We start from the raw sequence: 15,084 nt of genomic DNA, 5'->3' as shown, positions 1-15,084 counted from the left end.
GTTAAGTACTGATTTGTCCTGTTTAAGTAAGATCTGAAAACTAAACATAAATCATATTAGTCATGACATTATCAAATATATCTAACATATATATATAGGCGTGCCCTTCTATAGATGCGTACCATGGTACCCTGATTATGGATGGGTAATTCCTCAATTGGGCGTGCCTTATCATAGGGCGCGCCTAATAATTGAAATTTTTATATGCCAAGCAAATAAAGCAATTTGAAGTAACTTCTTTCTTTTATTGATAGTGCACTCTAGTGTACAAATTACACCAGTCCCACGGCTACTATGCTCTGTGGGGAAATTATTTGAAAATTTTCTTCCTTCTGCTAGTTCCAAGGTTCGTAGTCATATATACTACCCCCCTAGGCTAGGAGGAATTTATTTGCTACTAGTCTATTACATAGGATTTAATCATGGAAATGAGGGGGACAAAGCCACACCATACTGATAATACTTCCGTTAATACTCCGCATTCCATGCTCGAGGAATAGGTTTGCCATCCAGATCTTCCAAGCGATAGGTTCCCTTCCAGAGTATAGCTTTGACCTTGTACGGTCCCTCCCAATTAGCTCCAAGCACCCCATGCTGAGCTATCTTGGTATTAGGCATAACCTTTCGCAACACAAGATCCCCAACCTTCAATGGCACGAACTTTACCTTTTTATTAAAATACCTTATGATTCTCTGCTGATATACAGCAAGCTTTAATTGAGAATTTGTTCGGGCTTCTTCTAACAAATCCAAGTGGAGCCTCTGGTTAACTTCTGCATCTTCTTCAACAAACAAGTCTCTCCGGAGGGATCCGGCTCCTACCTCCACGGGAACCATGGCCTCCTACCCATAGGTCAGCAGAAATGAGGTTTCTCCTGTAGTCGATCTGGGAGTTGTATTGTAAGACCAGAGGACCATGGGCATCTCCTCCGGCCAATCTCCTTTCTTTTCTTCCAGCTTTGCCTTCAAAGTATGTTTTATGATTTTGTTTATGGCTTCCATCTGACCATTGCTTTGTGGATGATAAACTGCAGCAAAATCTTTTTTGATGTGCAAGTCCTGACAAAGCTTCCTTAGCTCTTTACTATCAAATTGCTTCCCATTATTTGAGATGAGTTTGTATGGGATACCGAACCTGCATACTATAAAATTAAAAACAAAGTCCCTTATCTTCTTTGCTGTGATCGTGGCCAGTAGCATAGCCTCTGCCCATTTGGTAAAGTAGTCTACGGCCACCACGGCGTATTTCACACCCCCCCTTTGCTTTAGGTAACTCTCCAATGAGGTCGATTCCCCACATGGCGAAAGGCCAGGGACTTGCTAATGAGGTAATGGCCGTTGCCGGGGTGTTGGAATAGTTGGCGAATCGCTGGCAACGGTCGCAAGCCCGGACAAACTTGAAGGCATCTTCTTTCATAGTTGGCCAGTAATCTCCTTGTCTGAGGACTTTAAATGCCAACGAACCACCCCCCGAGTGATTACCATAAATCCCTTCGTGTATTTCTTTAAGGATGTAGTTTCCTTCTTCTAGGTCCACGCAGCGCAATAACGGTTTGTTAAATCCTCTCTTGTATAATACCCCATCATATTCAACATACTTGGAAGCCTGGTATCGATGGCCCCGAGCCTGCATCTTGTCTTTTGGCGTAGCTCCTGTTGAATATAGTTATGAATGGGAGTCATCCAGCTTTCTCGCAGAATTTCTTGTGTTTGGAGCACCTCTACCTTCGGAATACTCGGGATTTCCTGGATTCCCAAAGGGATTTGTCCAAGTTGGACGCTGTCCATCTGTGATCCCATCTTGGCCAAAGCATCCGCATTACTATTTTCTTCTCGCGGAACACTTTCTAGCCTGACATTTCCAAATCTTTTCAATAGGCATTGCGCACATCTCATGTATAACTTCGTCCGTGGTCCCAGGGCCTGGAAACCTCCGTTGACTTGGTTCATAACTAACTCAGAGTCACTCCGAACTATCAAATTCACAACCCCCACCTCTAGAGCTAATTTCAGGCGGTTGATCAAAGCTTCATACTCAGTGTCATTGTTGGTGACATAAAATTTAAAATGGATAGAACTCATCAAATGATGCCCCTCCGGAGTGATCAAGACAATCCCTGAACCTGATCCGTTATTGTTTACGGCTCCATCGACATGTAAGATCCACCAAGGGTGTGGGAGTTCCTCCCTTTTACTACCAGGAGAATTTCCTTGCGAGGAAGGTTCTGCCAATACTATGGCCTTGTCATCTAATTCATAATCAAACTCAAGTATGAAATCGGCCAACGCCTGTCCCTTGATTGTCGTGCGAAGACAATATTCCAAATCGAATTGCCCTAGCTCTACCGCCCATTTTAACATTCTTCCCAATGATTCAGGTTTGTGTAGAATATGCCGGAGCGGATAAGCGGTGCAAACTTCTATTCGGTGAGCCTGAAAATATTGTCTTAACTTTCGTGCCGCAAGGATAAGAGCGTACACCAGTTTTTCCATGATGGTATATCTGGTTTCCGCATCTAGCAACCTTTTGTTCACATAGTACACGGGCCACTGGTGTCTTGCTTCCTCCTTCACCAACACCGCGCTGACAGAGTACTCAGATACTGCCAAGTAAAGAATCAATGTATCCCCGTCTTTCAGCTTGGCCAACATTAGAGGATTTCCCAACTGTTCTTTGATTTTCAGAAAAGCCTCTTCATACTCTGGGGTCCACACAAAATCCTTCCCCATTCCTTTGGTTGCCTTGAAGAATTCTTTACACATATCTGATGATTTCGAGACAAATCGATTTAGGACTGCAATTCTTCCTGTCAGACTCTGCACTTGCTTGACGCTGGTGGGAGATTTCATGTTCAACAGAGCCCTGATTTTTGCCGGGATGGCCTCAATTCCTCGGTGGTTAACCATGAATCCCAAAACATTTCCCGACTCGATAACGTATACACACTTCTGAGGGTTCAACTTCATTCTATATTTTCTCAGAATATGGAATATCTCTGCTAAGTCTGTGATGTGATCCGCCGCCTTCTTAGACTTTACAAGCATGTCATCTACGTATACTTCAATCGTCTTTCCAATCTGCCTCTTGAACATTTTGTTTACCAACCTTTGATAGGTAGCTCCTGCGTTGATCAGGCCAATGGCATTCCAATATAGCAGTATAGTCCTCTATAGGTGATAAAAGAGGTGTGCTCTTGGTCAGGCCCATACATGGGAATTTGATTATACCCGGAGTATGCATCCATGAAGCTGAGCAAGGCATGTCCTGTCATGGTGTCGACCAACTGATCAATTCTTGGCAAGGAAAAGCTATCCTTTGGGCACGCTTTGTTTAGATCGGTGAAATCCACACATGTTCTCCATTTTCTGTTGGGTTTTTTTACTAACACCGGATTGGCCAACCATTCCGGGTAAAAGGACTCCCGAATTAGTCCGACATCCAAGAGCCTATCCACTTCTTCTGTTAAGGCTATAGCCCTCTCTCCGCTTATGGCCCTGCGCTTTTGTCGAACCCCTTTATGCTTGGGGTCGATATTCAAACGGTGGCACATCACCTCTGGGTCGATTCCTACCATGTCAGAATGGTTCCATGCAAATACATCAAGGTTTTCCAAGAATAATATCGAAAAGACCCTCTTTCACTCTTGGTACCAACTGAGACCCAATCCTTAAAACCTTACTCGGATCTTTTCTATCGACAGGGATTTCAATTGTATCTTCTGGTGGCCCCACCTTCTCCATTGGCATTGGTATCCGTGAATCCAGGTCGGATGAATCATGATTTTCATTGTTCTGCAGAGAAGGTGCATCCCCTTTAGGAGGAGCATCGACTTCTTTAGAAGGCGCGCCCTGCATCGCAGGGGCATCAACTTCCTTAATATTTCTCGCGGTCAAGGGCGCTCCCTCTGGGAGAGGGGCATCTACCTTATGCTCGTCATATCCGAGGCTTTGCAAGACGTCAAATCTTCCTTCTAGTCGTTCCCTATTGAAATCTGCTTGGACTATGGTGTTTGGGGATTCCTCTTCTTCCAACATTTCAATTCTGATTGTATCTTCCAAGAACAGCATTGCCGGAGAAAGTTCAGAGGGGCGCTCGTCTTCTTGTTCGACATAATAATGGACCCGAATTTCCTCGATCGGTTGCTCAATGCTCTTTTCTCGATCATCATCTGATGCATCTTCGATTTGGGAGTCTTTTCTAAAGCCTCTCATAGCTTGCCTGTAGCACTCCCGAGAGTCATTCTGAGAGCCCTTTATAATCCCCACACCATTTGGCGTTGGAAACTTGATGGTAAGGTGGTGGATTGAAGTAATAACCCTCAACTCCCGAAGAAAAGGCCGTCCTAACAGCACATTGTGGGACGACTCCTGATTCAGGACCTTGAACCCGAGCATCTTTGTTACGGACAACGGGCTTTCCCCCAAAGTACATGGCAATCGAATTGATCCCATAACTCTAACTCCCGTGCCAGAGAAGCCATAGACCCACGAGTCTGCCCCCGACATATCCCGATCAGGTAGCCCCATCTTCTTAAAGGTGCTGTAGTAGAGGATGTTCGCCGAGCTTTCATTGTCCACGAAGGCCCTATGGACGTTTTTGGTTCCAATCTGGATAGAAATAACAAGCGCATCATTGTGGAGGTGATGCACCCATCGGGCATCCGCTTCTCTGAAGGTAATATCCATGGACTCGCCCTAAAATACTTTGGGTGGTCGAGTTTCCACCCTATGAATGTTCGTGAGAGGTCTAAACCGGGCTTCCCTAGCATATCTTGCCAAGGCTCGGTTGCTGCATTCCATCCCGGGATCTCCCCCGTAGATTATTCGGATGCTGCCATCCCTGACGAATTTATTTTCCTCCAGAGTTTCATTGTTCGACCCCCGCGGGGCTCGCTTTTCTTCTTCATTTGCTTTGTCATCCTTGTATTTCCTTACTTCCTTAACTACCCATTCACCAAGGTATCCTTCTTTGATAAGTGCTTCGATCTCATCCTTTAGTTGGCGACATTCATGTGTGTTATGCCTGGATGACTCATGGTATTCACAATACTTTTTCTTGTCTCTACTTTTCCAGGATGATAGGGCATCGGGTTTCATAAACAGCCCTATGTTCTTGTTTACCTCAAAGATGTGCTCAATTGACGCGGCCATGGGCGTGTACCGGCTCGTTCTATAATCATAGTGTGAGGGAGGACTCCATTCTCTCCTCGTGGTCATGGTATTTACCCAGTTCGGGCTTCGACTACTCCTTTTGTACCTGGGACTAGAAGATATGTCTCTCTTCCTAGTTTTGTTTCTCTGACTTGCGTGTGCAATTGGTTGTACTTCCACCAGAGATTGCTCTATGATCTTGAACGATTCTGCCAGAGCAAAGACGTCTGCTAGAATTGCTGGGTCTTTTCCTTGTAAGTGTTTCCAGAAGTCTGAACCAACCCTTAGTCCTGCAATTAGAAAGCTCTTTAAGGCTTCGTCCGAAGCTCCTCTTACGCTGGTAGATTCCGCATTGAATCTTTTAAAGTATGAAGTCAAGCTTTCATCTCCCTTTACTTGACGTTGGCGAGGGTTGTAACAGAAGGAGCATATCTCACAGCCGCTTGGAAATTGGTCAAGAAAATAGTCTTCATTTGATCCCAATAAGTGATTACTCCCGGCCCAAGCTTTTGAAACCATTTTTGGGTGCTTTCTCTAAAATTCGCTGCCAGGAGCCGACATCGAGCCAAATCTGGGACTTGATATACGTCCATCTCTATATTGAATCGGCCCAGAAATTCCACGGGGTCTGAGCTTCCGTGGAAACGGAGATCGCTAGTTGTGTTGTGATATTCGGCCGGCAACTGTGCCTCTCTTACAGCCGTCGAGAACGGGGAAGGGATTTCAGCTGTGGCCGTCACTCTGCCTTCCAGATGGTTAAGTAGCCTTTTCAGATCTCCCACATTGAAAGTCCCCACACCTGGGATAGTTTGCATTTGAGGCTGCGGACCATGGGGTTGCGGTGGAGGTACCTCTATGTGGTTCCCACCTGGAGGGGCTTGCTGCTTGTTCGTGTTCTGGGCATCTTCCGGTATCACAATCACTTCAGGGTTCCGACCTTGATGTCCCCCCTGATTTTCTCCTTGACCCTGACCGTGGCCTCGAGCCGTCCCGCGATCATAATTTTTCACATCTCTGTGATCATCATATTCAGCATAATTATCGCTGTTCGCTCGATTATACCAGCGGGCATCAATGTGGTCACGGTAATTGTCGCGGCGATACCCATCTAAGTACCTACCTCGACCTCCGCCTCTTCCCCTCCATTGGGGTCTTCTCTAACGGTCGCTTCCATATCCTCGACCATATCGGTCCAGCGATCTACGGGGAGGAGCTCTCTCATGATCGCGGTACCGCTCCTCGTTTCCATGGGAATTCAGGAGCACACGCGTTGTATCATGGGGCGTCGCATCTCCATGATCAGCTTCTTTTTACCATTCAAGTAACAACATTCTTAAATCATCATCGCCTAAGCGAATCCCCAAGCGATCCTTTAAAGCTGCAAAGCCTCATTGCCTATTCTCCGGAACGGACTCCGCCTGTCAGCGCTCCTCAAGACTACGTCCAGACCGGTACGGATGGGAAGCCCCCCGGTTATCCGTCCGTAGGATTTCTCGACCATCAGCATTTTCTTCCACCAGCTCGATGATTGGGGATGTATTATTGGAATAGTTCAGGCGTCGCAGGGTTATCGCCACACGCCCTCCTCCAGTGTGACCGTGGCTGGCCGAGGCATCTTTATCAGTCGTAGGTGCTTTCCCATGTGCATAAGTAGCACAGCTGCGACGAACGCCCCTTCTGGTCTTGCGCCGCTCCACGATGCTCAACCTTGAATCGAAGCCGTTCAGAGCATCGCACATGCGATACAGTTGTTCCAGCAAGTCAGCATTGCTGATGAGCACAGGCGGCTGTCCCCCAACATCCGGAGTGGGGCGATCAGTCATTGGTGGAACATAAGGTTCATGTTCATAGCCGTGATCAGATTCTTCCTCAGAGCTTCCATCATAAAAACTTCCATCACGATACTGAGACATCCTTCCTCCTAGATGCAGATCTTGATTAGCCCCTCCTTCTAGTGCCAATTTATTGACGGAGGAATTTGGGAGCAATAAAAGTCTGAGGTTCGTAGCCGGAAACAAGATCTGTGATGGCGGTTCTTCATCGGAAACATGAACAGTAATCGATGGATCCGATGAAAAGAATTCGTCGGAAAAGATGAACAGTGTTTGGTGGTGATGATTATTGGGGGCTGAGATTGCTTAGGGTTAGTGGTGGCTCCTTTGCGCTCTCGCTTCTGACCTCTTACAATTTGCCTACGTACCCCTATTTATAGGGGATCAAGCCAATGTAGTTCTTGGGGAACAAGAAACCTAACGGGCTTAGATTTCTTGTCCCGAGGCCCAGTAGGAAACCCACTGGAAACCGTCTTTTACTAGCTTTAGGAATGTCCGCCGATGAGGCCCAACCACAAAGGCCCAAGGCTCGTCTGCGGCTTCGATACTTCACGGATAAGGCATCTCCCTGGCCAAGGATAACCCTCCGCTACCAGTTGTTTCTCTAGTCCGCGGACGCAGGTATAGCCGTGGTTCACCCTAAATGTTGGACGCATCCTTGTCCCCCGATAAGGAGCCCTTACCAGATTACAGGACAAGTGATCTCAAGCTTTTGGGTGCAAAGTGCAGGATACTCCAAAGTCTCCCAACGAGGACATCCGTTGACTACAGAGAAAGAGCTCCCAAAGCACACACCAGATTCCACCTCACATCCCCAATGAGGACACCCATTGACTACAGGAGGAGGTCTTCAATCATCAGGCATACCCTTGGAGGTCTCTGACCAAGGACACCGCCTTTTCTGTAGATATGCTACAGGATGGAGTTCTTCAATAGAGTACCTGCATCAAATAGGTTAGTAATAATAATCTCCATCTCCCTTGAATCTTCCACATGGCCCATCCAAGTAGTCATATTGAAATCCCATCCAAGCTTTCTCTCTCACTTAGGGCGCGCCCTAAACCTCACCATTGGAAATAATCCAATCAAGAAATCCCTCACCCCTTCTTCAGTAATTGGGCGCGCCTCCTTACTATTTTTGAGGGCACGCCTCTCATGTACGGACAATCACAACTGTCCATCAACCATTTTCATCATAGGGCGCGCCCTCTTTCCTTTTTTATGGAAAGGCAATCTTATCTGTTCCTCAATTTTAGGCGTTTCTTCTTCAATTTTTCCTATTTTATCAATCTTAATCTGAAAATTGTTTATACCAATTTTTGGGCATAACAATGGTTATTGACTGTTTTCTTGTAGTAAAAGTCGAATTGTCAACCTTTAAAGAAAAACCAAGAAGTTTTAAAACATAGATAATAAGTTGTTATATAGTATTCGAGCTTGCTCAAGCAGCACTGCATTAGGGATGGTAATCGGGTCGGATCAGATCGGGTATTGCGGAATCTATATCCAAACCCGACAATTTTATCCATACCCGAACCGATCTGAACCCGAAAAATACTCGAAAATGAATACCCGAACCCGATCCATCGGATTTCGGATCAGATTCGGATATACCCGAAACCCGATTTATTTTTTGAATTGGATATTCATATCCGAAACCCGAACCTGAAATCTGAAATTTGTATAATTATTGATATTGCAACTGCTTGGGATCGAACACGTAACTTGCAGAGAAAGAGTTTTTAACGTGTCACCTTCAACTACTCCATCGCATTATTAATTGTGTTATAATATGTATAACTAATATTTAAAAAATCAACTCAATTGATACCCAATTTGTTAGATTTATCACTAAAAGATGTTTTGTTAATCTTATAAACCTTATCACCCGTTTAAATGATTGAATAATTATATTTTATTAAAATTTATAATTAATTAATTTTTAACATAAATATAAAATCATATGTTCTAAAAATTATATAATAATATGTATAATTTGTATTATATAAAATAATCTATATATATATTATAATATGTTATACATAAAATTCTAATATTATATATATATATAATTAATATATATATAATATATATAATAATAATTCAGGGTTTTTTCACATTTCGGGTTCGGATCGGGTTTGGATAGAGTTTCAGATTTCGGATCGGATTTCGGATATTCAAATCCAAATCCAAAAAATTTCGGGTTTAAAAATTAAATCCATATCCAAATTCAAATCCAAAAAAACCGGGTTCAGTAAATCCAAAATTTCGGGTTTCGGATTGGGTATCCGTCAGATCGGATTATTTTACCATCCCCACACTGCATCTGCAGCATCATAAATCAAGCTTCTAGAAAGGAACTTGGGTTGATCTCTTGGCTGGAAAGTAGTCCGGCCCCTTGGCTTTTTATCTTGTTTAAATGTCTCCAAAGTCCCAAACACTCCATCAATATTCCAAAAACTTTAGTCTTTACATAATATTAGGGAATAGCAGAAGGAGTTTCCCCTTTTAAGCTTAAGAAGATTTCCTATCTAAGTCATAATATTGAATATCTCATGCCGATTATTTACAGTAAAACTGTAAATTATAAACTTTGACAACACATATAAACTTACATTCGGCGGCGGATCATCGTGTACTTAAGTTTATTATATTACATGTCAATGGTCGAAATTCAATTTTTTTGTCATTTTCATTGGATTTTTAATTTTTTAATATTAAAGTGCTAAAATTAGTATTTCAACTATTTAATCTTCAATTTATAATCATATAACAATAAATAAATTTAAATATGACTCAAATTATGAAATATTTGCTAACAGTACGGGGAACATTTTTCTAGTAGGGCCACTTTATAAAATGTACATTTTTAATCTTAAAATTTTATAAAAAAAATTGTTATTTTTTTCATTAAATTGAATATAGTACTGTCGGGACAAACCCCCAACTGTCGATACAACCAGGTGGTAAAACAAATAACATACTAAAAACAATTAGATGATTTATTTCCTAATCGCTTAACACATAGAATTTAAAAATTCTTGAAACTAAAAATGAAATCAAAAACATCCCAAGCGATCCAAATTGCACCAGCATCTCTGAAAATAGCAACATCGCAATTGACCATATCACATAAAAACTATGGTTAGCCCAATGTTCAGAACACCAATCGCATAAAATGAGATTGGAGAAGCGGCACCACATCTATCTACATGCTGGACACCAGCTATAGACATGTCGAAGGCACCCAAACTATCTACATGCCGGATACCAGCTATAGACGTGCCGAAAGTGTAAACCCATGACAGATGAACAATCTTTGTTTATGAAAGGTGGGCTCTTGCAATAATCACCACCGTCCCAGATTTGATGCAGGCTTTGCAGATCACCAAAAATATCAATAAATTCGTTTTCAAACAGATCCAACACCAGATAAACCCAAGTTTGACTAAACAAAAATATAACAAACACTCCAAAAGGAGAGACAAAACACAAACTCCAAGAGGAGACACACAAACACCCAAAAAATTGGGTTTTATTGAAAGGAAATTAACGATAATAAAATAGAATGAAGGGGTTGGGGCTTTACACCGGAGAAAACCATTGGAAGCCCCTCTATTTACTTGAAAATGGACAAACCTAGGAGAGGGGAGGAAAGGAGGGAGGCGGCACTAGTACTTTAAAAAAAATTGTTAATTTTTGGTTTTGTGGTGCGAGGGCACATGTCCCCGTTGGCCCCTGCATGAATCGCTTGCATAGGTAAAGTCTTCACTCCTTATATGCGCCTCTTGTCCCAACCAAAAATTGAACTAGTAGTTCTCATAATATCATTTATACTCTCCTGTTGCCTTTGTCCAGCATACAATATATTCAGAGTTGACTTGAGCTTCACTATGTCTTGAAAATCCTCTAAACCTTCAACTTCTTCTTCTCCGCACAAGTCCTTCCCATTCACAATCACCATGGGAAGCCTCACCTTGTCCTTACCCGCCAGCTCTTGCAGCTCTGTCAGATACTTTGGCTCTTTTGAACAGTTTCTCTCTTTAAATACAACATTTCCACTCATCAGAATAGTCTTTACCAGCCCATTTGCGCCTAGGCCATTGTTAACACCAGTTGTGTAAAGAATCACCTCGTCGTTAAATGGCCCATGTCGAGAGAAGGACGATGAAGAACTGCTTGGTAAAACTGAACTTTTTGACATTGGAAGGCGGGATTCTGGGAACTTGGCAGACAGTTTTTCTTGAAACAATGTGACAATGTTTTGAATAAAAGTGCTCTGTAACCTGGAAGTGAAATCCTGATAAGCATGACATGTGTCATTTGTAACTATTTTAATAACTTATTTTGTACCTTTAGCATTTTCCGTATTATTTAGCATGAAACATAATAGCATTGCGAAAGAAGTAAGAAACGTTACCTCTTTACATGGTCTCCCAAGATATTACCAGCTTCAACCAAAGCTTCTCTCCACTTGTCCACCTTGTGGCTATACGTCGCCCTATGCTCTTCGAGGGCCAGACCATAATTCCCGAGCTGGTGTTTTATATCTCCGATTTCAACCTCGTACAAGATCGGTATGATAAAATATCTAGAGTTTTTCTTACGCTCAAGGATGAGAACCAGTTCATCGAGGCACCATGTAGAATACGCGTATTTTTGGGAGAAAATAACTATGGCACTCATAGAGTTTCTGATCCCCTCTTTAATTGTCAAATCTACTTCATCTCCAATATGTACGTCATTTGTGTCCATGAAAGCTACAAATCCTTGAGCTTTCAGAGCCTCGTATAAGAAGCATGTGAAGTTGTTGCGAGTTTCTCCTTCAAAGCTCAAGAAGACATGACAAAACGAGGAGGCTACATTAGCCATGGAGATTTGGCTTCTTCTGAATTATGTAGTTAGAGGGAGTTTAAGATTTAACTAATCCAAACAAAATGAGTACATGAAGATTAGTGAGTTGTATGCCAAATTGGTTGGAAATCTGTGTTTATAAATCTAAAGCATAAACTGAATTGGTCAATGAAATTACCAAGTTGGGATGTAGCTTCCACGAAGTTCATCAAGCGTTAAGTCAACTGGTTGACACACTACTACACATGGCTATGTTAAATTGCTTATGTCAAATGTTTCTAGAATTGGCATATTATAAAAAGGACTAGAGCATTACAATAATTAGAATCTTTTACATATTTACAAAGATAAATATATATAATCGATTTTTAAACTAGTTTATGAAAAGAGAAATGATTTAGAAACAGAGATAACATGTTGTTATACAGCATCCGGGCTGGCTCAAGCAGCGAAATTAAACTATACTGCAGTTGACATTGGTGCTCTTCTTTAGTAAATTAGGCCGGGAAGACAAGAAGTAGAGGTGATCGGTTGGAAATCAAACATATATCCAGTTAAACCAGTTTAAAGTACCAGGACCATATTGTTGCATTCTGATTAATCGAAATTCTTCTTCTTTGCCAAGGACCATCTTAATTGGGAACAAGAATCCAGCTGAAAAGAAAAAAGATAATGCATGCATTATTGTAGAAGTTAAGCCAGCCTAAAGCAGGCCAGAAGTTGCAGTGTCCCAGTACCAGAACAATTGGGTCAGCTTTAATCGTGAAATTGCTCGTGTATGTGTACTAATTATGTGAAAATAATTTGGATGTTCTTTCCAGGTTTTGAACTATATAATTGATAGAACTGCGTCTGCATGCATAAATATTTGACAATCTTTCTGTACAGGGTATCAGGATGCAAGGAAACTAAAAATCGTTTGGGGCTCCGACACTCAGATGCTGGAAATGGTATTCCATGCAAATTGGCTGAGTTGAACAAGGCCTTGTATTAAAAGAGCTAGTTAAGAATTAATAATCATTCTGACAACTCTATTATAGTCCATTCCTTCCTTTTTAATAGACCAACTCATTTTCTTGTCTTCCTGCTTTTATACGACACTCAAATTTTCCAACAATTTTGTTGTTATCACCCAGTGAACATTGCTTGGAAGTTGCTGAGTTAATTGATCTCTGTTGGCTGGAAATTAATGGAAAGTACGCGATGAGAAAACTTAGGGAAGGACTGGATTACCAAGTTAAGTTTGTGGTGAAGCTTTTGAACAATTTTAACATTGACAAACCAGTGACCTTTAGCCTCACTACTCCAGATGTCTGCAAGCAAGAGCATACTGAGAACATGATGAAAATGCCGAGAAATCAAATCATAGTCATCACTGCCTGGGAATTTCAGACTGATGGCTTTTGGAAGCATGGCATGGTTGTCATCGGAGCTGCTGTTGTGCCAAAATTTATATAAATTACTTAATTAAACCAGAGTACTGGTGAATTAGTACTAAATACCTGCTGTCATATATGAATAAATGTAACTCATTCATGATGGCATGATAATCATTCACTATTTAATTAAATGAATAAATATGAGATGGTGGCTTAATTCCTTGATTAGTTTGTTTATGTTCCTAAACTCCAGAACAAACATATACAACAAAGATAAGAAGATTTCTTTAAGAAAACATTAGTGATGAAACAGTTAATTAAGTGATCCACTTAGATGATGCAGAAGGTCCAGAAACCAAATGACATCATTATTTCAGTAATCCATTCAATTATCAGTTCTAAAATATCAACCAAACATTCTTTAGGTCAATCTTGCTGCAGTCCTCAGTTGTTTGCCTCATAAACAATGTAAATGACAGCACAGAAGTTTGTAATTGTATCATAGTATTCTTGTTGAGTTGTTGATATAACGAACAAAGGGCTAATAAACTATACTTCTGATACGGTCCTCTGTGTCAACTTAAACAAATATATACTCGACGACCAAGTAATCAGACTTCACAACTAGCTTGCTATAAATACAGCATCTAACAGAGTCCGAATCATCAAAAATATTTCAAGAGTTGAAATTTTTTTAGTACTGGTGAGTATTCAGAATTAAGATATATCAAGAAGATGGCACTATCAGTATGTTATGACGAAGTCACTAAATACTGGTCTGATGCCCATACCGGGAAAAGGCTCAGCTGTCCATCGCAGGGCAATAATAAGGTAATAAGTTATTTATTGTTGCGCACACAAGATTAATAGCAATCATTCAAATTTTAGTAGTTTTATGTATTATATATGATGATTGTTTTTTTCTTTAGAGTGTCGTCGGGTATATGGAGGCTAGCGATCTTCAAATCAACTTTGGTTCAGATAGCAATCACTGGAAAAGCACTGACAGAGTTCTTCGGCTGTAAGAACTAGCAAGGATACATGCCTGAAATTATTGGCGTCTATTGCTTGAAATTACTAATTACTTAGCATTTTATTTCAAATGACAGGATTTGAGTTGTCATTTCAAATTCTCATGTTTATATACTAATATTTGAATGTCCTAAATCCAAATTCCTAAACAGCTTATTTGATCAAATTCAGAATTTCAAATGAAATCTAGTTTCCCAAACGGGCCATAAATTATTTCTGATTATCTTGTTCTATAATTTCAAATTTGTGCAGTGGTTCCGTTACCAAATGTTATGAACTAATAAGTGTACAATCGCTACAAGTGCACGGAACATATGGGATAAGTTCATTGACAGAAGGGATGCGTTACAGAGTGCTGATCCTGGTAGAGGTAAGGCATACTTATTGCATTACCGGGCCGCTGATGTGCACCCTTATTGATTCCACCGAAACCAGGCATGGCCGAATTCTGTATCATCACTGTAGGGAAATGTCAAAGAACCAAATCATAACCTTACACATTGGCCAGTTTGTCGCCCGCAAGTCGTTAACTGGCGATGGAGAGATCAAATTCTCAATGACCAACAATGACAAAGAAATGAAGCATGGCATTGTCGTCGTTGGTGCTCTTATTGTGCCTCTAATGTAATATTGGTCAGGAAACGAGTCCCGGATTATCTATTAGTCCCACTGGTTTACATCTATGAGTAATTTAATCCTGTATGCCCTGGCATAAGCACACAATGTTTGATTTCTTTAAGTATGAATGGAATGAAAGTTGTTACGTTTGAAACTGGAAAGTCTACATGCAATACAAAGTTCTCGAATATGAAATATGTTACTGGAGAGGGAATGCA

At 41.4% G+C, this 15,084-nt stretch overlaps 3 protein-coding genes across 3 annotated transcripts; 1 reads left to right on the top strand and 2 right to left on the bottom strand.

Annotated features, from left to right (window-relative positions):
• Positions 1 to 468: 468 nt before the first annotated feature.
• Positions 469 to 837, bottom strand: LOC141686403 (uncharacterized). Its single transcript, XM_074491441.1, has one exon. The coding sequence runs from the start codon at positions 835 to 837 to the stop codon at positions 469 to 471; it is 369 nt and encodes a 122-aa protein (XP_074347542.1).
• Positions 838 to 10,495: 9,658 nt separating this feature from the next.
• On the bottom strand, positions 10,496 to 12,066 carry LOC141686034 (disease resistance protein RPV1-like). The gene is made up of 2 exons (XM_074491099.1): positions 11,404 to 12,066; positions 10,496 to 11,269 (listed from the first exon to the last, which is right to left on the bottom strand). Exons 1-2 carry the CDS (start codon positions 11,853 to 11,855, stop codon positions 10,759 to 10,761), a joined length of 963 nt encoding a protein of 320 aa, XP_074347200.1. The 5' UTR covers positions 11,856 to 12,066; the 3' UTR covers positions 10,496 to 10,758.
• A 1,713-nt stretch (positions 12,067 to 13,779) lies between these two features.
• Positions 13,780 to 14,975, top strand: LOC141687355 (uncharacterized). The gene is made up of 3 exons (XM_074492596.1): positions 13,780 to 14,047; positions 14,146 to 14,237; positions 14,501 to 14,975. The coding sequence occupies exons 1-3, from the start codon at positions 13,952 to 13,954 to the stop codon at positions 14,874 to 14,876; spliced, it is 564 nt and encodes a 187-aa protein (XP_074348697.1). The 5' UTR covers positions 13,780 to 13,951; the 3' UTR covers positions 14,877 to 14,975.
• Positions 14,976 to 15,084: the final 109 nt, after the last annotated feature.

This window comes from Apium graveolens, chromosome 9 (assembly GCF_009905375.1).
Source record: "Apium graveolens cultivar Ventura chromosome 9, ASM990537v1, whole genome shotgun sequence".
In the NCBI taxonomy this organism is placed as follows: domain Eukaryota; kingdom Viridiplantae; phylum Streptophyta; class Magnoliopsida; order Apiales; family Apiaceae; genus Apium; species Apium graveolens.
The sequence above is the reverse complement of the archived record's forward strand: the minus strand, read 5'-3'. Positions and strand labels throughout refer to the sequence as shown.